This window comes from Ochotona curzoniae, unplaced genomic scaffold (genome assembly GCF_017591425.1).
Source record: "Ochotona curzoniae isolate NIBS_2020 unplaced genomic scaffold, NIBS_Ocur_1.0 patch67, whole genome shotgun sequence".
Taxonomy (NCBI): Eukaryota; Metazoa; Chordata; class Mammalia; order Lagomorpha; family Ochotonidae; genus Ochotona; species Ochotona curzoniae.
Window position 1 is genome coordinate 25,151 of NW_024467047.1, and position 27,807 is coordinate 52,957.

General features: G+C 36.9%; 1 protein-coding gene and 1 pseudogene across 1 annotated transcript in view; both read left to right on the top strand.

The window, feature by feature from the left end:
* LOC121168153 (coiled-coil domain-containing protein 148-like) overlaps nucleotides 1-25,765 on the top strand; it is a gene marked incomplete at both ends in the record, with an annotated part of 41,123 nt that extends 15,358 nt beyond the window's left edge. The window contains 2 exons of the mRNA XM_040997973.1: nucleotides 14,764-14,902; nucleotides 25,559-25,765. Coding sequence (XP_040853907.1) covers nucleotides 14,764-14,902; nucleotides 25,559-25,765 — 346 coding nt within the window. The remainder of the gene's footprint in view (nucleotides 1-14,763; nucleotides 14,903-25,558) is intronic.
* On the top strand, nucleotides 13,515-13,636 carry LOC121168154 (annotated as a pseudogene).
* Nucleotides 25,766-27,807: the final 2,042 nt, after the last annotated feature.

Sequence of the window (27,807 nt, forward strand, 5' to 3'; positions counted from 1 at the left end):
GGCAGAAAGTAGGTAAAGGGGGCATTCTAGTAAGGGTGGAATAGAGTATAAATAGCTTGAAGGGAAGTAATTTATTAATTACATTTGTATTCTTAGCATCTAGTACATTTAGATACACAGCATCTGGTGAAGAAGTGATTATTCAGTTGAGTTGAATTGAAAATTAAAACAGTGAAGAGAGATTTGGAGGCATGTTATGAAAGCGTTATAAGAATGTACTCTGGAACACAATCAAGTTCATAAATTCTAGTTGAATAGCCTTCGTGCCACACCTAATTATCTTGAATACATCTTACATAATTGATGCTGTGTTTTATCTGATGAATATTTATTGAATAGTCATTGATATACAATAGTCTCTGCTAAACTCCTTCAGTAGACAGCTGAATCTTGAATTTGTCTTTGCCTTTGAGAAGGTTTGGGGCATACATGCATCCAACCAAATGAAAAGCATCCACTGAAGAAAACGTTTTGTAAATATTCTGGCAGTTTGTAATGATACATTAGCAAAGAAAAAAAAATCCATCAGCAATGGTTTGTTTCGGGAGAAAGGGAGTAGAATGAATATTTTAAAAATAAATCTAGAGGTGGTGGGCAATAGTTATCAGGGGCTAGTGGGTAGAGAGTTTGTTTAGAAATGTATTGTTCTAGCTAGAGCAATGAATTACATGTTCCATTATGGTATTAACTGTGCTTTTAATTTCCCAAGATCTACCATTACATTTATAGTGTCTCCCTTTTGATTCTAGTTAGGTCTTATGAGAATTCATATAGATGGTATGAATTATTGTCCCAATCCATTGTGACTCCCAATGGTTCTTTTTTTTATTTGGTTCTTTTCAAATAAAAATATCTCAGTACATTAGGGATGCAAAGTCCACAGTTAGCATTAGCAGCACAATCTGTTCTTTCCTAGTTGTTCATTTTCTAATTATTTATTAAATAATTATTCAGTTATTTATGAAGAATTCAACTGACCCTATGAAAGCATTTATCATTTATCCCTATAGTTTCTGTGTCTCAAGAATATATCTTATTGGTATACTTAACTGTGTACTCTTGATATATCTTTAGAATAATTTATTGTAGCAGCAAAAATGGATCAAGAGCCTTAACATCAGCAGGTGACACTATCTTAGATTATTGTGCATCCATGCAATATATTTGTAGATTTTTAAAAGTTTAACATTTACATATACTGACAAGGAACAATATCCAAGGGCTAGGTTAAGATACAGAATTAAGTGAACAACGCAATTGTACAGCACATTTGCTTTTCTTTGACACAATGCACAAATGCCAGTAACATCTTTGCTTCTGTGGAAAGGAAGCCTATGTCTGGGGTAAAGTAAAAGGATATTTTCATTGTATTCTGTTTTCATCTCACCATTTTCATTTTGAATAATAGGCATATGTTTTTTATTCTAAAATAATTATTTTCAGGAAGATGATTTTCAGGAGTCAAGATTACTTCCCAACAGGAAACCACAAGCAACTTACCAGGTTCAGTTCCCTAATATTCAATTCCCTAATATAGGGAGAAGATTCAATTCCCTAATAGAGAGAGAGACTTTGTATCACTTCTCAGCTTTTTGGCTAAGATCAAGTGTAGAAAGACACTCTGTAAATAGTTGAGTGATTAAAAGCCAAGAGGGAAGATCAGATAGTTGAAAAGATGATTTATCACTCACGTTTTCAGAATTATTTGTTGAAAACACATAATCATGAAGTTAGAGATATACACAAAAAACCATAAAAATAATACAAAAGTAAGTTATAGTAGTGGGTTAGAAGATGACAAATACTATGACAAATCTATTAGGATAGAAAAGATGTCAGGGTTGTGTAGGGGCAGATTGCACTTACAATTCTTACTAACAAATTTTGATGTCTGTTGCCTGGCCTGCAGCTGCTGCAGCCTTGTCCTATCTGGCTTGTTCCCAACCCCAGCAACCATGAGTGTGGGAGGGTTCCATGATTATGCCTAGCTCAGCCTGTCACCACACCAGCTTTTAAGCAAGCTAGCAGAAATTATAGTTCCACAAGAGTGGACCCACATAACTGCCACAGGATCTGCTGTCAAATCTGGTTCACTCAGGTGCTGGTTCATATCATGGTCCAATGTAACACTATCCATTCCCTGTTCCAACTCTCACTGGCAGGTATTGTGATCTAGCCCTGCCAGGTAGGCCCAAAACTCTAGCTTTAGGGTACACCAGTGAGTGGTGGTCACCTGTGATTCATGCTAACTAGCCCATTGTGATCTCCTACTTGGGCTGGTGCATCAGTCTGACCCATGAAAGTCCTGTGTCTTCCATCCTCCAAATCCATTGGTCTCAGCCACCTCACTTACCTGCAAGTATACTGGCTTTGTTGATGAGAGCCCTCAGAAGTCATTCTTCACCTGCAACATATTCCCTCAGTTATCTTCCCTCCCTGATCATCCCTGGGTCATCGCCTTATCCTCCTCCCTGATCCATCCACAGAATATGCACAGGGGGATATATCCTCAGCCTTCACCCTCAGGACAGCATGAGAGCGGGACATGGGCGACCAGTCTGTATGGCTGTTGCTTGCTATGGAGTGTGAGCCCAGGCCTTTTGCCAAAATACATACATTATTAAAATTGTGCCTGCTTATGAGGTGTCTTAACATACATATACATTGTGTGATTCCAATCAGTATAAATAATATCTATCATCTTCAGCTTTCAACTTTATAGTGAAAGCATTCAAAATCTCCTAGTATTTGCTTCTTCTTCTTTAAAAGAGAAGTAAATAGTTAATTTACATTCTCTTCAGTCACCCTTTGTGCAGTTTTGGGTAGAAGTCGGGGATAAGTCTTGTTGAGATAGTAACACTAAACCCAGGTCATAGAGGTTTGAGACAAGTTACTAGATATTTGGGGTCAAAATGTTCACTGAGGTGTGAGTGAGCCTGGTAAGGCTGATGTGTAAGGAATAAAAGGCAGATCAAGAAATGAGGTTAAAGTTGAGCAGTTGAGAGTAGAAGTTTTAAATCCTTCAGCTTTAAACTCTTCAGCTTTAACTCTGAGCAACAATGTGAGAAGGTGCTCAGAGGAAGTGAGTTCGTGGCATTGGCAGTTGCTGTGTTTAAGATAGACTGGAAAGGTGGAAGAAACAGAATCCTTATGTATTGTTGATAAGAATGTAAATTTGTACCACTATTACAGAAAACAGTAGGGTTGCTTTTGAAAAATTAAGGATAGAGGAACTCGCATCCCTGCTAATGGGCTGGGAAAGCAGTACAAGTTGGCCCAAAATGCTTAAGCATCAGCCAAGTCCAGTCTGAGCTCTTGCTACCATCTGGGTAATGAACAGTGGAAGGAAGATTATTTCTCTATCTCAAGCAGCTTCCCTTTCCCCCTCCCCCTCCACACACTCTGTATAAAAACTTGGTACAGAGAAGGCATAGAACTTTCAAATGAATAAAATAAAATTACAAAAATAAATTAAGGCTAGAAACTCTATATGTTCTAGCAGTTACCCTACTAGACATATATCCAAAGAAAGTGAAATCTGTGTGAAAGCAAATGTTTGAAAAAAATGTGACACATATACACAATGGAATACTATTCAGCCATAACAATGATATGAAGACATTAGGTGACATAACGTTAGTAAACACAGAAAGGCAATTATTACATGATACCCCTTATAGGAAATCTAAAAAATCTAATCTCATAGCAGTAGAGAGTTAAATCAAGTTACAGGGGCTGGAGAGAGATTGGTGAAAGCGTACAGTGTTAGTAGGGATAAATTCATATGCTCCATATTGCTGTAGGGTGATTGCATTGATACCAGTGTAGTCCGTATTTCAAAATAGCTAGAAGAAAGAATTTGGTATATCTTGCTACTGTGTTTGAAAACTGACATGCTTTTAGTTGGCCATTGTGGACATTTAGGCAGTGAACCAGTGAATGGAAGATATCTCTGTCTCTAATTATTTCTCTCTCAGCCTTTCACATACACACAAAGGAAAACAATTTTTTTAAACAGCAAAATAAGTCTTCTAAGAATAAGCAGACCATTCATATTAATGAATACCTCTGACTGAAGGTACAGATGAATTTAATTCTCACTTTGCCCAATTTATAGATTCACTTCAGAAATAAGGAAACTGCAGCTCTAAGGAAGCTGAGACAATTCTACAGTCCCTGTCTTGCAGAGAGCTGAGCAACAGTATGCCTTTCTGCCAATCCAAGCAGAAGGGTTTGCACACATACCATACAGTTTTGAACACTCACCTGTGCCAAGGCGTTGGTAAATCACATTGAGTGCTAGATCATTTTCTGAAAGAATACACTTATTTGAAAAAAACTTAAGATTTAATTTTATTTATTTGAAAGAGAGAGAGAGAAAGAGACAGAGAGAGAGAGAGACAGAGAAGATCTTCCATCCACTGGTTCACTCCCTATATGGCGGCAACAGCTAGGGCTCAGTAGTTCAAAGCCAAGAGCATGCAGCTCCACCCTTGGTCTCCCACATGGATGCAGATGCCCAAACACTTGGTTCATTCTAATAATTTCTCAGGTCATTAGCAGGGAGCTGGATTGGAAAATGGAGCATCTGGGACTTGAACTGGTACCCATATGGAATGCCAGTATTGTAGATAGGAGCTCATCCTGTTATGCCATAATGCTGGCCCCAGTATATTCCCTTTTTCCAAAACATTTTTAAAATGACCTTATACAGGGTATTTTCAACGACATTTAGATTCTGCTTGGGCTGTGTATAACATGAAGACAATTTAATTGCTTGTTTTACACTCAGATGAGATTGTGGCTTTTTAATTTTCTAACATTTGGATGAATTAATCATATAGATGAGACATAATTATCTGATGCTCCATTTGGTTATGTCATATCTGAAGTCAATATGTGTAAAAAGCTGTAAAGCAGTAGCAAGTAATTTCTACTTTATTGTTTGATAGGCACATTAAATTTTATTATCTTGGTTCATAATTAATAGTCTATTATTTTATGATATCTTAATCTAAATTTTATTTAAAATCCACAAAGATTTAACAAATTTGGTTCCTCTGTATATGCAATGCCTGTAGTTTCATATGTTTTCAACTAAATTATTTCAGTGTACTCTACTTGCTAATAAATTTCAGTTCTCTAAGGACTTTTCATGGATTTTTTCTCTTAATACAGAAACAAGTACATATATTAAGAAAATTCGTTTTTAAAGTAGAGGCAAACAAGAAAAGAACTTTTAATGAATCTAAATTCCCAGCACCCAGAGATATCTTCTTGCAACATTTTATATATTTCAGATGTTCATATGCTGTTCATAAAAATGAAACAATACTGGATACATATCTATTTTCCTATTTTGAATCATATCTGGCATTATTCAATAGATGTTTAGTTTCTTCTATGTTCTAGTCATGTGTTAAATGTCTTTACAACTTTCTATATACTAGAGGCATACCACCAATAGTAGAATTCTGCTATATAAATACAATCCATTTTCTATTTTTGGACATTTATTAATTCTATGTTTTAGTATTTTTTCAGAAAACCTTGGAATGGGCAACTTTTCTACTGTATTTGGGGTAATTCCATTATTATTCCGTTGAAATAGATTTCTAGAAATTGCTGAGTGCAAGGACATAATAATGTCTAAGTGATGCTATGTTTAAGAGTGCTGCTAAAATGCATTTTCAAAATCTAAAAATAATGTATGTTTTCATTGGTAGACTTGTATCCCGTCTGGATCACTTTTTGAACTTGGTTGTCAGGTCTTTGTAAATTGCTGTCCTTTGTGAATATCACCAGTTTTCACTTCGCATTCTTTTTCTGGGTAACAAAGCCCTTTTACTATCCTCAAGAAAGTTTTACTCAAAGGGAAAGTCATGCATAAATTTGACAAAAATCTGACTTTTCCTGTATTTCAAGGTAAACCATATCCTCTATTGCTGAACAAGGCAAAATAGATAAAATCAACATCCAAAGAAATACCTAAGAAAGCAAATCTGGTCAATAGTTAAATTTTCTTGAAGTGTAATTTGAAATAAGCAAATGCTCATAGGTATGATTGTTACTTGATACGTATAAGGCAGAATAAAGAGAATGAAAGAAACAGCAGACAACTGGCATTTGTTCACTTGAGGAGGTCACAAGAGGAAACATTCCAGTCTTTTTCCCAGGTGCGTGTCGTTCTTAGAGTTTCAGTCACTGGGCATGTCCAGTCCCTGGGCTGGTTGTGTGCTAAAGTGATTCCTCGAGGGGAGGACTCCTCATACACAGAAGCATCATTATTGCACTTTCAGTGTGTACTCGCTCACTTTGGTTAGATGATCAAGTCAGGGAACATCCTGGGTCACTGCAACTCCACTTTTTCCTTGACTTCTTTCAACATGATTTTCAGAACTGGTGTTAGAGTTTATTGCTAACAGTCTAAATAGCTGTACACAATTATTTAACATTTTTCATGTATCTTTAGCAGCTTTTCTTTAATTGCATCAAGAAGAATCACAGTAATTATTTTCAACTACTCTTGTCTGAACTCAAAGCCACAACTGGTGCTAATTCAACCAGTGTTGGGTTTGTTGTAGGAGTAAAGTGTATTTTGAATCCTCTTGGTCATGGTGTAATGTATTTTATCAAGAGACAAAATAGGTCCAGTTTTTATAGGATGTGCTCCAGATTTGTCTTAGAGTTTGCCTTTGCGTCATTGTATTTACTAGCATGTTATGTGTTTGTGAAAAGTAAATCAGGTCATGGTTATAAAGGCCTAGTTCAACAGCCCTTACTGTTAGCATCACTGACCTCTTGATGCAATTGCTTCTGCAAGAGATTACACAGTTTAATGATGCAGGAGCTTCATTTTTCAATATACAAGAGACTGAAAAATGTATCACAGCACAGAGGGGTGAAAGTAATTTTCAAGAGGTTTCTATTCTTCACTGGGTATGAAATCAGATTAATCTTGAGTAAATCAGTTGGAGAAAATGGAAACATAGCAACTTGACAGATTCCTGTCCAGGATAATTGACATCTGTTATTTTTTTACCTGGATGATACAAACTGACTCTGTTATTAAAATAATATGTGTAGCAATATGCAAAGGTAAGAGCAAAATTTCTATGGATAACAGCATTCAATTTTGACATGAGAAGAATTATAACATCTATTTTATATATCAAATCAATTGCTCATAACTAGCTTTCTCTGCACCTTGAATTCTAGCTACAGTAAATTATGATTCTTTGAGGAAACCATATCATTAGAACTGACACTATGAAAAACTAGTAATGTAAGAAATCATAATCATTACATTCACAAGCTCATGTTGTTCTTTCATATCAGTGCCTGTAAATGAGCATAAAATTGAGCATTGTTAATGTCCAAAAAAAAAAAACCACTGAGAAAAAGGCCAATATTCTTCTAATCCATTCTTAGAATTTCTTCATGATTATTGGTAGTTCTGATGTTATGGCATTTTTATATGGCAATTAAAATTTCAGGTGCTCTGGTGATGGTTAATTAAATTTTTCTCATATCCTGTAGAAATTTATCAGTTTTATTATTCTTGCTTTTGGATCTGAAAAAATCATTCATAAAAGCTATGTAAAGTAACTATTCAACCTTTGGGGTGAGAGTGGGGGAGCAAGAACATTTTTGATTGTAGTAAAAAGGAAAGTGTTCTCCTGGGGGCATGGTTTTGGATCAGTATAAAGATTTTAAAAAAGTTCGAGCAAATAATGATCTGCTTGTTACCAGTTCTTTTCATCTGAGCTTGAGGTGTGTTTTGTCTTATTTTCAAAGTGGCACTTTTGCTCTCAGCCGTAGAAAAGCATTTAGGTCTGGGGCATGCTAGGTCTGTGTGTCCTTCATCTCCACAGCCTTCATAATCCTTTTCTACCAAATCTATATTAGGATGCCACATTTAAAAGTAATTGTTCTTTCTTCATCTGGCCAGAAATTAGGTTACCTTTAACTTTAACACTTAACCCATTTAAAAATCACTGAAATAGCAGAGCACTGTCTTCATTAAGAAGTGCAGAGGCGGGCCCGGCAGCGTGGCCTAGCAGCTAAAGTCCTCGCCTTGAACACGCCGGGATCTCATATGGGTGCCAGTTCTAATCCTGGCAGCTCCACTTCCCATCCATCTCCCTGCTTGTGGCCTGGGAAAGCAGTCGAGGATGTCCCAAAGCTTTGGGACCCTGCACCCGTGTGGGAGACCCGGAAGAAGTTCCTGGATCCTGGCTTCAGATCGGCGCAGTACCAGCCATTGTGGTCACTTGGGGGGTGAATCATCGGAGGGAAGATCTTCCTCTCTGTATATCTGACTTTGCAATAAAAAATAAATAAATCTTTAAAAAAAAAAAAAAAAAGAAGTGCAGAGGCAGGGAAGTCCCAAGTCTGTCTGGTGAGGTTTGGTTTCTGCCTTCTCTTATGTCATTTACTGCAGGCTAGAAGGCTCCCTGCCAGGTGGCAATTCCAGGTTTTTCCTTTCCTTTTTCCTTCACTTTCCTTTCCATTCTATTTTCTGTGACACAGTTTTGTAGGTACAGGAATTCCTCCCTCTCTCCCCTTCTTTCCTCCTTGCTTTCCCCTCCTGCTCTTTTCCTCCATATTACCACAGTCATATTGTCCTTTAATAAGTTACAAGGTTAACATTCTTCAGCTTAAGTGTGTGATGGCACTGCAGGCATAGGCAAAGGTAGAAAATCTAGTGTCGTAATCTCAGGTTATATTGAACTGTCTCCTTGGGAGTCCTCCTTGTATTTAGGAGTAGAGACTTGTACTGCAACGTATCTTCACTCCCAGGGTGCTAATCTCCATTCTGCAGTTACAGGACAACATCCACGGTCCGAAACAGACCTTTGTGACTCCCAGGAACTGTGAAACCTTTGCTTCTGACTTCCTTTCACATTCTCTCGTCTAGAATTGTGGGGGTTTTTTGTCCATGTTCTTTGCCAAACGCTGTCTAGAGAAGTCAAAAACATACGAATGCATGTGTGTGAATGGCTTCAGGTTGATCAAATTTACTCCCAGGGTTGGAGATGCGGTTCCATTGCCCTAAAGTGGGAAAGGAGGTGAGTGGAGCAAGGTACATCCTGAATAAAATCAGGATGCTGTGGTATTTTCTAGGCTGCATACAATTATTGAAAAACCTAGCATATGGATGGCTGAGCCATTACATTTTAAACAGGCTGTTTTATCTTGATTTGATTATATTTTTCAGAAACTTTCACTACAAATTATAGTTCCTCTTTAAATAGTGTTAGAGGAGAGCTGTTTAAGTAGATGGCCTTCATTTCCACTCTTCTACTTTAAAAAATATACTTTCTAAGAAAAACAGTAAGTCTTCTATGTAAACCAAAAAGAAAAAAAAATGTGAGTACAGTCAGCTTGCTGTTTGGAAAGCACAGCTTCCAAATAAATCACTCGGCCTCTCTTCTGATCAGATTCCCATGCGCTATCCATTCTGTAACAACGTCTGGCAGGAACAGCAATGTGGTACAGCAGGTAAAGCTGCTGCTTACAACACCAGCATCCCATGTGGGTATCCCATCATGCTGGCTACTCCACTTCTGATCCAGCTCCCTGTTCATGGCTTGGGAAAAGCAGCAGAGTTTGTCACCAGCACTTGGATCCCTACCTCCATGTGTGAGATCTGGATGAAGTTTCTGGCCCCTGGTTTTGGCCTGGCCTGGTCCTGGCCACTGGGGATATCTGGGAAGTGAGTAGCAGATGGATGTTTTTTTTCTCTCTAACTCTGCTTTTCAAATAAATAAATCTTAAAAAGAAATTCTAGAATCATTTCTTTAGAACTCATTTGTTTTCACTTTGCTGTCACTAATGAGAAGAATGAAGCCTTAACTGATCGAAGTTCTGGCTTTACTCTGTGAGTGGCTATTATTATTATTATTATTACTATTATTACTTAATTCAGTAAGTTTTGAACAGGTTCTTGGAGGTCTATTTTGTTCTGTGTGTCAGCTTCCACCTGCATAGCCAGACTGAGTGGAACCTAGCTAGCTTGAGGTAAGAACCACTAATTAGGAATGGATCTCCTAGGAAGAGAAGTTACAGAGGATCAAATTCTGTCAGTCAGAAATGTGTCTGGGAACAGAGAGCTGCATAGATTTCAGACGGAAAATCAAAGATTTGTCTTTAAGCTTGGCCATTTACTGCAACAACTTAAGGCCACACATGGGATGCCTTTATCCCTTGTCATCCTGCCTGGCTGAGTCCTGGCTACTCTGCAAATGAAGTTTCCTGCTAATTGCATCTCAGGAAGCAGCAAATGATGGCTCAAGCAGTTGAGTCCCTGTCACCTGGACAGCAGTTTTGGATGGAGTTCCTGGATCCTGGTTTCAACCAGGCCTAGTAATGGATGTTGCAGACATCTGCAGGCTAAGCCAGTAGAGCAGAGATGTCTCTGTTCTCTCTCTGCGCATACTTAGGTCTATCTTATTCCTACTCTTTCAAGTAAAATGGAAATAGTAAAAGTTTGTTTTAGAAAGATTCGTATTTAGACAATGGGATGTTTATAGAGACAATTTCAGGAGCTGAATTGCTCCTGGGTGTTTGGGTGCATCTGATTTGGAAAACCCTATAGACAAGTACAGTACAGTTATGTTTTACAGAGGATCAGATCTAATGGTGTCTGACAAAGGAATTGTGATGGTGCTATTGTTTATCCACATTAATCTGCTGGTGAATTATAAAACTATCCTTTTAATAAATGTCATTTCTTAGCATATTGGAGTTTTCCAGAAAGGAGTAGGATTTTCTCTTAAAATTCACATATATACCACAGGTTATCATTATACATCAATCTTAAGGCACCAAAAATAACCACATGTATTGCTTTATCTCTTATGTCTTCTTATGACATATAATTAACGTCTACATTGTATGGAGCATGTATTGTTTTATGCAAGTCTGTTCTGGTTCATTTTCTTTTATGGGGATGCCACAAATTCTCAGACACAGAAAAATAAATATATAAACATTCAAATAAAGCTGTGACTCAGCCCAACCCAAGAGAATTAAAACTGAATTTACTACTTTTTCCCCCAAGTGAATGATGCTGGAGTGAAGCCCTGACTTCTTTGCTTGCCATTCAATTCATAAGTGACTGGTTTCTCATTGTGCCTCACCTGTGTTACTGCAATAGCTTTCTTTCTTTTTCTAAATTTTATTTTTAAATAATGATTACATGATTGATCAGGGTGGAAAGGATCCAGGTTTAGGGAAAATTGGGTGAACTCATTGCTTCCAAATTTGCTATTTCTTGTTGTTGTTCCTAGGGGAAGGGGAGAGACAAAGGGGGAAACCGCTCATGACTTTCCATATGTCCCAGTACACAGGGTTGAGGAACCACCACCTCATATCAAACCACAGTCTCAACGTGTACATATTCCAAGGGTTCTGTTCAAGTGGTTTGGAGAGTTCTGAAATGCTGCCAATTTCACCGATCCAAGGATGATGTCATCCTCCCAATTAAATTGGGTTATGATGAGGACTAGTAGCTAAGTTATGAGTCAATTTAAGAAAATTTATCTTGTCATTTCCTGGGAAATCACAATGAAATGACATCTGTGGATATCAGTATATGAGGCAGGAATGATGAATGGGATTTCATGGTAAATAACTCATTTTTCTTCAGGCAGATATTTCCCTAAGTGTAAGAAATGCTCAATAAACCTGTAAACTGTAAGGACTGTGATGTGTGATGTTAGCAACGACAGCTACCAAAAGCTTTAAATGAGAGAATTTGGATGGACAAAGCAAATAGAATTTTCAGAAAGTGGCAATCTTTTTAAAACATCAAAAAATGTTCTTAATTATAAATGTTCAGGATAATCATTTTCTCTAAGATTTTCATTGAAATTTTAGTTATTTTTTGAAACTCACAAAGAAGTTAAGAGATCAGAATGCTGTTCACTCGTTGCAATTTGGCTGATTCTGTCATTATAATCACCAGCACAGCCATTGAACAAGAACTTTGAAAGGTGAAAGCTAACTTTAGTCTCAGCCATTTTACATGGATTTTTTTTCTATACAAAGAAAAAATGAGGGTTAGATTAGAAAAGATAAATGACTAGGTTTAGATTTAGAAATGCAGAATGTATTGGATTTTATTTTTGTCTTAGAGGTTAAGGGCCATGTTTCCAGAAAATGGCTACTTTGTTACAGTGAAGAGACTATTATGTTTAAAAATACTTCTTAGGTTTTTGCTGTCCACAGGTCCCTGTGTGTCCAGGAGGCATGTGCCAGTTTTCTGCCGTCCCTCATAAGCAGCATTCTAATGGAAATCTATGACTTGGCCATTATTATTGCTTCTGTGAATATTTGCCTTATGATTTAAGCCTGCAGCCCCAGGAACCACAAGAAATTCTCTAAAAATGATAATGTTGGTAGTGTTTATGTTATTTTTCTTGAGCATGTTTTTCACTTTTATTCTACATGTGCTAGAAAAAAATGGCTTCCAATTTATGTAATTGTGGAAACGAGAAAAAGCTGTTGGGATATGAGGCTTCTGAAATGAGCAAGAAGGTCAAAATGGATGTGATGACTATGCATGGTGCACTTGGCTTGAAATATTTAGCTTTGATGTTTTATAATTGCTTCGTATGTTTCAGTGAATTTAACGTTGTCACTAAAATGGTACCTAATTAATCCATTCTTGCAATGTATAAAAATGTACTGAGTGCCTCTAATTCTCCTGCTGCTGTATTTATTAATAGCAGCGTACATTGCTTAATGTGTGCTTTTATTTGAAAAGCATTTCTGTAAATGTTTTCTTTTCTCACTTTCTCTTTGTGGACTGTCACAATTTGGCACCAACATTCAATGGGAGAGCTCATCAGAGCAATTGGTTTAGAAATACTTCTCCATTTATCAAAAGGTTTACACTGTTTTTGAGAAGTGTTGGTAAGATTACTTGTAGATTTTCTTAGGCTGGTTTCCTTAGAAAGCTGAAATAGTAATGCCAAAAGCAAATGACTGTTCAGGGCTGCAGTAAAAGCAAAGGATCAGACAGTGGAAAGTAGAGTGCTGTAAAGTGGAGAGTGCTACAAAGTTTCAACACAGGAACACAGCCTGCCTCTTTTGGAGTCAAGTGGGATGACCTGGTGCAATCCTTGTTAGCATGTTATTGATTGTTTTCTGGAGAAGGGAGGGGGCATCTATCAGATAAGACACAGACCATCTCATTGATGGGAATTAAAGCTACTACAGGCTATCTAGTCAAAGCATCAACAGCATCCATCATGTACATGAGTGATAATTTGAAAGAAGAGCAGCTTATTGGATCTAGATTCCATCATTACCCCATCCCCAGAACACATCCATCAACACTTGAAATCAAAGGTGGAAAATCAAACTGTATTCAGTTTCCTTTGATTATAAAAACAGTTTCAAAACAATACTGAGGACTTGGAATTTTTGTTTTTCTGTAGTATTCTATATGTCCAACGCAGCTATTAAATGCATTCTTGTCACCAATGAATAAAAATTAGTTCTTGATCGCTTCTTGGCCTTTTGGCTAAGATCAAGTGTAAAATTAGTTCTTTGAGAGAGGACCTGAAATACTGTCCGTTAAAAAGTAAAAGTATCTTAAATGCCAGATTTGCTCAGACAAGTCTTTCTCCTGTCTTAAATCTCAGTTGGGGATGTGGTATTTGTATATATACATAACTGATTCAGACAGGATCCAAGTGTTTGTTGTGTTCAGTGAGTGAAGGCCACTTAACTTCTTTCTTCCAATAGATTATTATGTTGTGCCAAAGGATTGCTTCCTAGTAGAATGCCTCCAACCCTCTTTTCCTTCCCATTGTGGAGCAGATGGAGCTGAGTTTTCTTTGAAAAACAGCTTTTATTCTTTGTTACTACCTACCAGAATGAAGAAGTGTTTCAGAGATACTAGGTAACCTTGTATGAGGACAGTGGAAATTTTACTAGTTCAATGAATTAGTATAATATTTTTGTGTTTTGTTCTGTTTAAATTGTCAAATAGTTGATAGGACGATGGACTCTCTACCATTGTCCATACCTAAAATATCAGGATAAACTTAGAGTAGAATGATGGATTTACAATTGTTTATGAAGGATTATAGTACTGTTATAATACAAGGGGAGTCAGTGGGAATGAGGGGACTTCGGAAGGAAAGAAGGGAAATCCCAGAGCCTATGAAACCGTATCATATAAATAAATAAAGTGTCAAATGGTTTCCAGAGGAATAGAGGCATATGAAAGTTCTTCGAATGATACAACTGACTTTGAAGTGTAAGACTAACAGTAGCAATAAACAATGGCAAGTTTCCATCTTAGATCAAAGAAGTATTTTCTGATGATGTTCCTCTGATTGCATTTATGTTTGATTATTCAGATTTATTAAGCAGAAATATGATATGCAAATAAACTCAGAATTTAAAGAGATACTAATTCAGTTCTGTGTTCAAGCTGATATTCCAACCTTTTCACTCTGTGCAGGATTTTGCTAACTTATTTTTAAAAAGATTTGCTTATTTGTTTGACAAGCAGAGAGAGAGAAACAGAAATTTTCCTTTTGCTGACTCATTCCCCAGATGCCTCCAAAGCTGGGGGTGATCCAGGATGAAACCAGGATCTAGGAACCTCATCTGAGTTTCCCTTGTGAGAGACATGAACTCAGATAATTGTGCCCCATCTGCTGCTTTTACAGGTAAATCTGCAGAATGTGGGCATCTCAGGCAGTGGTATAACCCATGTTATGACATTTTTGTTGTTTATAGAAACTTCCAACTCAGTGAAGAAGAAAATTGGATTTATCAGGCTGTTTTGGATCAGTATCCTGGAGATCTCTATGGCAGAAGGACTCTATACCTGGATATGTTACAAAGATACTTTCCTCACAAATCTAGGCGGCATTTGGTGAGTGCTGAACCTCACTATCTAATGGGAAGTTACATTGTTTTAGCAATCAGTTGTTCAGTGGATACACATCCCCTCACACACACGTATTTAAAACGGCATATATATATATATATATTATGTTTGCTGAGCCTCCAAGTTCAAGGCTGGTCTGGCTAGTGTTTGAAACCCAGGTGTTTGCATAGTCACCTGCCTACCCTCACAGGTCCTGCAATTCACAGAACCTTCCAGATGCCATTCCCTCCAATGGGGGGAAGCTGACACTGGCCTTGAGGTCAGACACTTACCTATAGTCTCTCCACCACCACTTGTCTGCCTATACTCCCTGGATTCATCAGGAACACAAATGTCCACGTTTAATAATTCAGGGACATGACTTAAATTTTCTGTAGAAGGAACTGGAAAGTTTATTGTTATGACTTTAGTTGGCATAGAGAAAGGCAAAAAAATGAAGGTTGTTGCATCATCAATTCTACAAAAAACATAACATATTTAAATGAGGATATTTATTCTCAACTTTCAAATGAACTGTGTAACAAAATATTATCACATCTGCTTCCATTTTATGGTTACTTTAAATTAAGCAGTAACATCAACACTCGTGTATAGTGTCAGTCCTGTGGAGAACCCATGCACTCACCAAACAGTTTCTGTTTCTGTTATCTTGGTTTCTGAATGAAGATAATGAAGGGAAGGTCACTCAGTGGGACCATATTCTCTCTTGATTTCTATTTGGTTTTGTGCTGGCCTTTATTTTGAAGTGGATATGCATTATTAACAATTCACTGGGACTTTTACAATTCTTAAATTAAATCTTTATTTCCAACTTGCTTCTATAACCAGCTATCATTTTTAACTTTATGGATTTGCATATTTTTCCCACCATTAGCATGGTAAAATTTTCACACTTACTTTTTACATTGAGTTGGTTGGTATGTGACTCTGCCAGTATATATGTCCTTTCCTTCTAAAACATGTCATTTTAATCAAATAATCCATTAGCTTGAATATGGAAAATTACAGCAATAAATTGTACAACTTTGACTAACGTTTTCAATCACTGACCTCAGTTTCAACTTTGAAAAAAAAATTGTTTCTTAAATTATTTTATTCTAAATTTTTTTAGATTAACATGTAAGACTTACACATTTTTATGGAGTACATTGCAAAATTTCAATACATACATATAGCATAAAATGATCATTCCAGGCAGGTGGCCTTTCCCTTTCTTTTACTTGGGTTGGAGGCAATGAAGTCCCTCTTCCAGTCCTTTATATAATATATAATGGATTATATGATCCTTTATAATATATAATCCTATATAATATATAAATATTAATGTGTTATATATTGTATAATATATAAATATATAACAATCCTATATAAGATATAAAGGATTATTGTGAGCTCTGGCTGCACCACTCTGCTATGGAACGCTGAAACTTGTTGCTTCTGTGTGTGTTTTGGCACTCATTACCAAAACAATCTAGGTACACCTAGGTTGATTCTGCATCTTGATTGTTGTGAATAATGTTGCAATGAACATAGGAATCTAGGTATCTACTCTGTATGTTCATGTTGTTTCCTTTGAGATATATATCCAGAAAAACAGTAGCCACATCATACAGTGTTTTGAGAAACTTCCATGCTGTTTCTCCATAAAGGTTGCGTTAATTTGCATTTTTACCAACAGTGTGTAAGTGTTCTTTTTCTTCATATCCACATTAGTGTTTATAATTTTTGCCTTTTTTTAAAAAAGGATTTGTTGTATTTTTATTTCAAAGAGTTACAGAGAGGACACACAACAGAGAGAGAGAGAGTCAGAGAGAGTGAGACAAAGAGAGATCTTGCATATATTAGTTCACACATCAATGGCTGGTATGGCTGGAGTAGAGCTAATATGATGCTTGGAGCCGCAGCTTCTTTTGGGTCTCCTATGTGGATGCAAACCCGAGTACTTGGGCAATCTTCTGCTGTTTTCCCAGGCCATAAGCAGAGAGTTGGCTGGATTGAAAGTGGAGCAGCCAGGACGAGTACCAGTACTCATATGGGATGCTGGCACTTCAGGCCAAAGCTGAGCCTGCTGCACCACTGCACCAGTCTCAATTCTTTTTCCTTTTGTTGAATTATTCTAATAAAGTTAGGTGATATTTCATTGTGCTTTTGATTTAAAATCCCTTAATTACAGGGGTTATCGAACATTCAGGTATTTGTTGGCCATACATACTTCATGCTGTCATTTGTGCCTGTTGAGCCTTTCATCTATTTCTTAATTTGGATTACGATTTTGCTGTTTCAGATTCATAGTTTACAAATATTTTCTTTAATTCTCGTTTGGCCCTTCACTCTGTTGATTGTTTTTCTTATGGTAAAGCTTCTTAGTTTGATATAATCCTCTTTCTAGTTTTGCTTTTGTTGGCAGTACTACTACTGACTTCCCAAAAAACCATTGGGCATGTAATTTTCTTCTAGTGGCTTCATAGTTTCAGGGCTTACATTTACTTCTTTGGGTTGTTTTTTTGTATACAGTGGGAGATGGGGTAGTTTCAGTTCTTTGCGTATGGATATTCAGTTCTCCCAGAGTCACTTTTTGAGTCTGCCTTTTCTCCAGTATATGTTCTTCAAACCTTTGTGAAGGGAGGCTTTAGGCAAATGGACTAATTTCTAGGACCTCTATTCTGTTCCATTGGTTAGTAGTCTGATTTATGCCAATACCATGTTATTTTAGTTACAAATCTCTGTATTGTATTTTGAAATGTGGTATTGTGATATCTTCAGATTTGGCTTTTTATTTTAAAATATTTTTATTATTTTAATTAAAAATTATTTTCTACAATACATTTTTGAAAGTATAGGGATTCATCTCTTTATTTCTTCCTTCTCCTTCCAGATTTTCCCCATTTTTTAAAAAGATTTATTTTTATTATTTTTTATTGGAAAGGCAGATATACAGTGAGGAGAGACAGAGAGGAAGATCTTCCATCCGATGATTCACTCCCCAAGTGAGCGCAACGGGCCGATACTATGCCAATCCAAAGCCAGGAGCCTCTTCTGGGTCTCCCACGCGGGTGCAGGTTCCCAAAGCTTTGGGCCGTCCTCGACTGCTTTCCCGGGCCACAGGCAGGGAGCTGGAAGGGAAGCGGGGCTGCCAGGATAGAACCAGTGCCCATATGGGATCCCGGGCGTGCAAGGCGAGGACCTTAACCACTGCGCCACCGCGCCGGGCCCGATTTTCCCCATTTTTGCCATTTTTTTCCGTATTATCACAATAGTGTATAATCCCTTAATATAAGTTACAAATTTAAATTTTTGGACATTTAAATGTATCATGACATGAAAAATACAGTCAAAGGTAGAAAAAAAAAACCAGTATCATATTTTAGAGACACATGTAAAAATTTTATTCAGAGTCCTACTTTTATTTGGAAGTAGAGACACATACTGTATGGTACATATGCTGATCTTCCTTGCATAGCTCATGAATGGATATATATTTGTTTATATATATATATATTATACACATTTACATGATTTCCTGGAATAAATCCCATCAGGTAACTGTGAGTTGTGTCTTTGATACAGAGTTATATGTAATGTACTTGCATTGTGTTGGGAATTTTTATATCTATGTTAATATACTTATATATTATACTTTGTGTCTTGGTTGCCTTATATCAGAAAGAACATATGATATTTTTACTTTATTTCATTTTATGACACAGTTCCATAGGCTCTGGGATTCCCCCAACCCCTCCCCAAGCCCTCCCCCCATATTGATTTCCTCCATATTATTACAGCAGTACAGCTCATAACCAGTCATAATTCCATCATTGTGGGCATGGACCATGCCGAGTCCAGCATCTTATTGTCCAGATAAATTCAACAGTTTCATTGGGAGACCATCCTTGATCTGAAAGTAGAGCTGGCAAAACATCATCCCCTCCAATGAAAAGCCACAACACAAATTCAACAACAGGAAGAAACATGGAAATTTACAGTATCATGAAGTTAATTGACATGGTACTGAGTGACCAATGAGACTGGCTTGATCAAGATTGCTTTGACTATTTTGGATGATTTTTGCTTCTTTCTTTTTTCCCTAATTTTCAGGAGAATGTCATTAATATTTGCATTGGTCTGTATATAGTTTTTGGATAGTATGGATTTATCTAAATTTTATTTTACTTTAAAATCAGAGAGAGAGTGATCCTCTATTCACTAATTCATTCCCCCAAATGGCTGCAGCCATTCTGAAGCTGGGAAAGCTGGGAGCCAGGAGCTTCTCCTGGGTCTCCCACTTGGGTACAGGATCCCAAGGCTTTGGACTATCCCTCTACAGTTTTCCCAGGTCAATAGGAAGGAGCTAAATGGGAAGCAAAGCAGCTGGGACTCAAACTAGTGTCCATATGTGATATTGGCACAGCAGGTGGGGATTACTATTCTACAACACTGGCACCTGTATGGATAGTTTAATAACTTTAATTCTTTCAACCCATGAATGTGGGAGGTATTTCTGTGTCTCCATTTTATTTTTGTTTTAAAATGTTTCTTTGCCACAGTCTTTTACATTCTTCATTAAGCCAATATTAAGATTTTTTTTCTTGTAATTATTTTTGATTGCTTTCATAGATTTTTTTTCTCAGTGAATCTGTTATTAATTTATAAAAATACTACCAAGTGTTGATTTTGTGTTCTGCAGCTTTACCCAATATAACAATTTTAAGAGTCTCTTGATGGAGTATTTAAATCTTTGTCTATGGAATCAAGTCATCTGCAAAAAGGGACATTTTGACTTCTTTTGCTGTTTGTTTGCTCTTTAACTCTTTTTCTTCTGCTAATGGCTCTGTCTGTGGCTCAGACTTTCACTGATACATAAAATAGGAGCATTGAGAGTGAGCCTTCCTTTATGTTTCCATTTCAGAGGAAATGATGTTACATTTTCCCCATTAAATACGATTTTGGTTGTGGGTTTGACATACATGGCTTTTATTATGGAGACATATTCTTTCTATATAAAATTTGTTTAAGGTCTTTATTATGAATGGGCATTGAATTTTGCAGAATGTTTTTCTACCTTTACTGGAGTGATCATGACTTTTATCCCTCACTCTGTTGATGTGATGTGCAAGATTTATTAATTTTCATATACTGAGTCCCTGTGATAAAAATCTTAGCTGGTAAATGTGAATTGTGGTTTTGATACAAAGTTAGATTCAATGGACTTGCATTTTGTTGGGTATTTTTAGGTTTATGTTAATGAGGGATATTAGTCCACAGCTTTCTTTTTCTGTTGTGTTCTTGTTTGGTTTTGGAATCAAAGTCATTTTGTCTCATAAGATGAGTTTGGAAATGCCACTTCTCTTTCAACTTTCTGGAACACTTTAAGAACTGTTACTACTTATTCTTTTCAGTTCCATAATCTTGGAGCACAGAGGGGATGTTTTCTGCCCTACAAAGTTACCCTATTTCCGGAGTGAGCCACCAGATAGAGGTGGGAGCTCCAGCTCAGCACACTGAGTCTGGCAACTTCACTGGAGTAGGGAGGGAAGGAACACGGAAAAGAGGAAATGTGGACTTCCTGTCCCCACCACATCCCTGGGCTGTCCTCAGAGTCATTGGAGGTTTCCGAATCCACCATAAGACAAAGCACCAGTGAACCACGCGCTGTCATAGCTTCCTCTTGCCTTACTCTGAGGACAGCATTTCCTTGGTGGGCTCTGGCTGTGGGAGTCACCGGTAGTGTGCTGCTTACCTCAGTGCTCTGCAGGGTCTCTGCTCTGTGGGCTCTCCATGGAAAATATTTTTCCAGCTATCTCCAGGGAATGTGGTATTTCCATTTTTGTCCCTCCCTTATATCTTCCTGTGGCTAAAATCAGCATTCCTTCTTCTTCCTATTATTGTCAGTTATTCCTTGTCAGTTTCAGCAGATTCAGCAATGAGGTTTTATTTTTGGGAGACTTTTCATTACTGATTCAATCTCATTACTTCTTATTAGCCTGTTCCAAGTTTCCACATTTTCATGGTTCAGTAAGTTATTTGTATCCAGAAATGATTACATTTCTTCCAGGTATTCCAGTTTATTGACACTTCCTAATAGTCCTTCCTATTCCTGCGGTGTAAGTTGCAATATCTGCATATTCATCTCATTTTGAGTCTTTATTTTTTTCCTGGTCTCGCTAAATATTCATTGATTTTGTTCTTTAAAATCAACTTTCCATTGATCTTTTGAAATTTTTAGTTCCTGTTTCATTTACTTGTGCAGTGTTATTTATTATTTCTTTCATCTTTAAGGTGGGTTTTTTGTTTGCTCTGAGTTTTTTAGATTTAGGAGATGCATTGTTACGTTGTCTATTTGAAGTCTATTTTTATGTAGTTACTGCTATGATTTTCCATCTTTTCTCCTTTTTCAGTATCTCTCTTAGTTTTGGTATGTTGTTTTATATCTTCATTTCTCTCAAGTCATTTTAAAATTTCCCTTTTGATTTCTTAAAAGACCTATTGTTTATTCATAATGTGTTACTCAATCTCCATGTATTTGTATAGTTCCTAGAATTTCATTTGTCATTAACATTTAGTTTTATTCCATTATGATCACAAAAGTGGTTGATATGCTTCAGTGTTTTCGAATTGGTGGAGACTTGCTTTGTGGTCTATCCCAGAGATTGTTCCATGTGCTAATAAAAGGAATGTATACTCTAGTTATTCATTGGAATGCTGTGCTAATGTCTTAGGTCTGTTTAGTCTATGGTGTAGTTTAACTCTGACATTTTTTCTACTCTTTTTAAAATCTGGATGATCTCTGCATTAATGAAAGTGGGTTGTTGAAGTCATTTATTGTGTTGGTTCCTATTTTTCTCTTTAGATCTAATAATGTTTTATTAAACTGAGCAACAGGCATAAAGTGTACATACATGCATCTTGCTTTTTAAAAGATTTATTTGAAATACAGAGTGAGACTCATGCATGTATGCACACACCGACAGAAAGAACAAATGCAAACAAGCACATGAGAGAGATCTACCTACTGGTCTACCTCACTGTTGCTCACAATAGCCAGGGCTAGAGAAGGCAAAAGCTAGGAGCCAGGAACCCAGGTATCCTATATATTCCATGTGGGTAGTAGGAACCCAAGTACCTGAGCCATCACCCACTGCTTTTCAAGCAGATTAACATGGAGCTGGATTGGATGTGGAATAACCAGGACTTGAACCAGTAATCTATCATGGGATGTGGGTGCCCAAAGCACCAGCTTAGCTTATTACACCAAAATGCCTGCCCCATATCTGCTTGTTGAATTAATCCCTGAGTCATTAATAACTTACTTTTTCTGTTCACAGTTGTTCTGTTAAAATCTGTTTTGTCTGATGCAAGTGTAACTTTTCCTTTTTGTGTTTGGTTTCTGTTTATATGCAATATTTTCTCCCATCTTTTTTGCTTTTAGTATGTATGAGTGCCTATTGATGAAGTGTATTTCTGCATGCAGCATTAGTGTTTTCATCTTTTAACTCATTCATCCATTTTGCATCTTTTTTAAGATTTATTATTTTTTTTTAAGGAAAGTTAGATTCACAGGGAGAGATGTAGAGACAGAGAGAAAATTATTCCATCTGCTAGTTCATTTCTCAAGTGGCCATAATGCCTGGAACTGAGTTGATCTGAAGCCAAGACCTTCAGCCAGGAGACAGGAGCTAACTCTGGATCTCCCATGCAGGTGCCAGGTCCCAAGGCTTTGGGCCATCCTTCATTGCTTTTCCTAGCCACAAGAAGAGAGCTGGAATGGAAGGTAGCTGTGATACAAGCTGGCACCCATATGAGATCCTGGTACATCTAAGGCGAGAACTTTGGCCACTAGGTTACTGCATTGGGCCCCAGTCTGCATCTTTTAATTGAGGAATTTAGCCTATTTATAGTCAGAGATAATCAGTAGCAAGTAATGATTTAACACTAAGTTAAAACAAGTTCTTTTGTGTATTTTGAATGTACTTTTTCTGTCGGTTTTCTGTATTGCATTTTATAAAGATTTTACTTATTTATTTGCAAGGCAAGGCAATGGAGAGGTAGAGGGAATTTTCCATCTTGTGGTTCACTCCGAAAATGGGTGTAACTGCCAGGCCTGAACCAGGTGGAAGCCATGAGCCAGGAACAACAGCCTGGTCTCCAACACAGGTGGTAGGAGCCCAAGTACTTCTGGCATGACCCAGTGCTTTTGCAGGCACATTAGCAGGAACTTGGATGGAAAGTGGAATAGCTATTGCTCAAATTGGAACTCTGATGGGCAATAGGACGTGAGAAGTTGTGGCATAACCTCTGGGATTACATTATTGGTTTCCTGTCATGGATTTTATCCTGTCATATGTTTTCATAATTGCTGTTGTACTTCATTTGCTTTTACATAGAGGCTTCCCCTAAATATATTTTCAAAGGCTGATCGGTGATGATATATTCCATCAACTTTTGCTTTCTTGCAAATTTTTTGTTTCTCCTTAATTTCTGAAACACAACTTCCCTCAGTAAAATACTCTTCATAGGTAGTCATTTACTTTCAGAATTAGGAATACACTCTTTTATTCCTTCCTGGCCAGTAAGATATCTGCTGAATGTTATCTGTTATTATAATAGTTTGCTTCAAATGTGATTTGGAACTTTGCCCTTGTAAATCTTAGACTTCTTTCTTTAAATTGTGCTTGTGAGAGTTTGACTATGATGTGTTGTAGTTCAGAATCTTTCTGATTATGTCTATTTAGGGCCTTGTGGACTTCTTGTGGGTGGATGTCCATGCCTTTCTGCATATTCTGGAAGTTTCTAACTATTGCATCATTGGATAGGTTCCTAAGCCAGAATTCCTCTTTTTTGCCCTCAAGAATCTTCACAAATTGAACATCTGTTCAATAGTGTTCCAAACTTCTTAGAGGCTGTCTTTATTCTCACTTAATGAGAGAAGGTGTTTTGAACAGATGAAGCAAAACAGAAATAAAATCTATGAGATATAGTTTCTGCTGATCTTTGTTGGTGAAGTGTGTCTCCTGTAGGCAACAAATAGATGGGTTTTGCTTTTTAATCCAGTCTACTAATCTATGATGTTTGATTGATGAGTTTAATCCATTTACATTCAGGGTTAATATGAATGAGTGGTAATTTGGTTCTGTCATTTTAGCAAAGGGACTGTTCATTGATTTAGTCTTCTGTTGTCATTTTACTGGGATGTTCTTCACATTTGCCTTTGGTTTTGGTGGGTGCTATTCCTTTTCTCTGTCAAGAGAACATCTTTAAGTGCCCTTTGTAGGGCAGGTTTGGAAGAGGCATAATCTTAACTTTTCTTTACTGTGGAAGAATTTTATTTGATTTTCAAAGACAAAGGAAAGTTTTGCTGGTTACGTTTCCTGGGCCCATAATCTATCTGTTCTTCACCCACTATTCCTAGCCAGTAGTAACCACTATTCTGCAGTTGGATCAACTTTGTTTTCAAAAAAGCCTTCACGTGAGAGAGAACATGTGATGTTTGTCTTTCCATATCTGGCTTATTTCACTTAACAATCTCTAGTTTTATCCATTTAGCTGTAAATGTCTGGATTTTACTTTTTAAAAATGGCATTCTATCAGTCATATGTACCACATTTTCTTTGCCTCGTCAGTTATCGGTGGACTTTTGGGTTAATGCCATGTCTTGGCTGTTGTGAGTAGGGCTTCAGGGAAGTAGGCTGCTTTTCTGAATGTCTGACAGATGCTAAACATGCTTTTGGTATTATAGTACAAAGCTAAGCCGTTCATGGCATAGATGTTAGTAGTTTATACCTGGGTTGAGATTGTAGTTGGCTTCATTGTATATTAACCATTTCTTATATATTTGGGGGGGTACCTACCTTATCTTGCTTGTTGCTTCTTTTTCCATGCTGTGAAGGAATTAGATAATGTATCAAATTCAGAGTTGTGGTCTACACTAGCCAACAGAAAACTAATTAGGTAAATGGCTCTGAGCCTGAAAAGCCAACAATTATTTCAAGCGCTCTTCACTCCTGGTCTTCTCTCAAAGCCTCTGGCACCTCTTGTGTCGGAGATCTCCTCGAGCTTCTTCTGTGTATGTGAGGAAATCCTGTTCCTAGGATGCAAGGAGCTAAGCATCTCTGCTGCCATGATTTTGTATTTAAATATCCTAATGTCAGTATTTCAGCAGTGAAATGCAAAGCTGATTGCTCAGAATTATTACAATAAAAAAGATTACAATAATCTTTTATATAATTTAGCACGTTGTCAAACAGACTTTGAATGCAGCTGTTAAAATATTAAAACTAAATTATATTAAATTAGAACTAAACAAAACCAGGTTACTTTAAAAGTTGTATGAGTGGAAAATTGCTTTATGCTTAAGGCACCATTGATATTTTTAAGAAAAGGTTATTTTAAAAACCACCTGCTCTGACTCCATCCGATATTGGGAAACTAAGGATTTGGAGATGTGAATTTTGAATCTTGTCTGCAGTCACTAGTTATCCAGGGATTCAGCACTCTGAAGCTAGTTCTTGGTTTCTGATTCCTCTGTTTACTATGAAGATACCTGTCCCAAGTTTTAACAAAATCTTTGGTCAGAATTCATTGTGCTTATTTTTATAACTATGCTGCAAAACAAAGGCTTATTTTGATAGTGTCTATCATTTTTAGGTTGAACATGAGAAATATTATGACCGATATCACTTTGCTCAGGAGCAGCGAAGGATCCTGATGTCAAATTGGCATAAGCATAGGGAAGACTTTATACAGAAGGCTCTGCTGACCCTTGCTGAGGCCTGTGTAGCTTATGAAATGGAAAGCAGCTTGGTGAAAGACAGAAAAAAGCAACAAGAGTTGTGTGCTGATCTGAAAGCCAAGGTAAGATGCTTCACAGAAGATATTTTAATATTTATCTGGGTATTCATTGAAAAATGAATTTCTTCCTTGTTTATATATAACCTAAAAATCAGTTTCCCTACAAAGGTTATCTTGAATAAAGTAGTTTAGACAACTTGAAATTGTCTTTCTTTTCAATCAAAAATAGTCAACAATTTATTTCATTGGCCTTAACCTAAAGTTATTATGACAGGATGTTAATATTGAAGTTTTAATAAAGACATCTGACATCATCTATACATACTGAGCACCAGAGAAAGGTGCTAGCCTCAAATCTAGAACCAATTGTCAAATATCTGACATTGGTACAAAGCTTCTTAGATCTCACACATCAGTGAGCTGTAAGAGGTAAAGACTTGCAAGTGGAAAAAAGTTTTGCATGGAGATGTGTTGGGGCATATTGCTAGACTATGTGCAAGTGAGTGCTCAGCAAAACGTAGTTAAGTAAATGAATTTTTCTTCTTCCTTAGACTCAATAAAGGTGACTAGAGGATGGTTTGGAAAAATTTGTGGGTAGCCCACAGGGAATAGAGAGGAGCTGCCTCCATGGCAGGTCTGCAACTTAGAACAGCTGCTATGTTGCGAGCAACTGAATCTTTCAGACCTGTCACAGGTGTCTAAGCGCTAGAGGCTTGATGTAGATCTGGTCTCCCTAGGAGTGTTGGCAGAGGCCACTGAAAACAAATTGTATTGATATAATATCTGTGTGTGTGTCTCTGTGTGTTTGTGTATAAATGTATATATTTGTGGAAAACACACATCTTGATTTATTGACAAATAATGTAGTGTAAGATTGATGGTAGAATAAGACATTTTGGTGGGGTTTTTTTATGTAGAAAAAGTATCTTGGTAAGCAAAATGTGATATCAGTAATTAGCATTTAAAAACACAATGTCTGTTTGAAAACATTAGTGGGAAAAATGCCCTCTCTGCATTTCTTTCTTTTTTTTTTTTCTTTAATTGTTTCCATTGCATGAGCATGGAACCTAATGGGAATAGAAGCTACATCAAAGTTGATCTACTTAGAGTTAATTCATGTTTCATATCCATCTTCAAGTTGACCACAAACCCAGGGTCAGGGGCTATGACATGTCCTCATACTGTATTCCTGTTCTGTGCTTACTCAATTTGCACGCATTATCATTAGCTCTTGAGCTATGCTGCTAAATTTTCTGTGTATTGTATTGCATTAAGTTAAACCTACATGCAGTTAATAGTACAATATGCTATTGGGATGACGCTTTGGTGATTACCTCCAAGTGAACACCACCGAGACTAAGATATAGAACATTGCCTGCAACGCAGGAAGCTTCCTCATGGATCTTCTCAGTATACACTACCCCCAACCTATAATAACTCTTCCGAATTCATCACTTTAGATGAACTTTTTCTATACAGAACTTCAAGCAGAGCAAGTTATAAGTGTATGCTCTTTTGTATTTCTTGCATTCATTGTACCTGTTTCATCCTTGTTGCATGTTATTTATCATTTGGTTTTTATATAATATTTGATTATAATATATACCACATATACCACAATACATGTGTATGGTTTCCTGTTGATGACTACTTGATTGATCTCAGACTTGCTATCATGATGTAATGGTGATGATGCTGTGAAAATTTACGAACTTGTCTACCAATTTCTGTTGAATAGTTAAAACAGAATACTGGGTTATGAAGATTCAAGTGCTTTTAACATTTGTAAACACAGAAATATTTTTCCAAAGGGTCGTGCAAGCTTAAAAGCAGTTTCAATTGCTTCACATCTTTACCAACTGTGGAACTGCCAATATTTAATTTTATTTTGGTGACCTGAGTATTGGTATTTTATTACAGTTTTAGTTTATATTTAAATATGCCATGCACATTTTCACATGTTCATTATCCATTTGAATATCTTTAAAATGTACACAAACTCTGGCTCTGCCTGTGGCAGTTCTTCTGAGGAAATTCTTGCCCTTTTCCTAAGAGAAGAGGGATTTTCTGTTTCCTTCCTCCAGCTGCAGGGGGTCTTCAGTTGT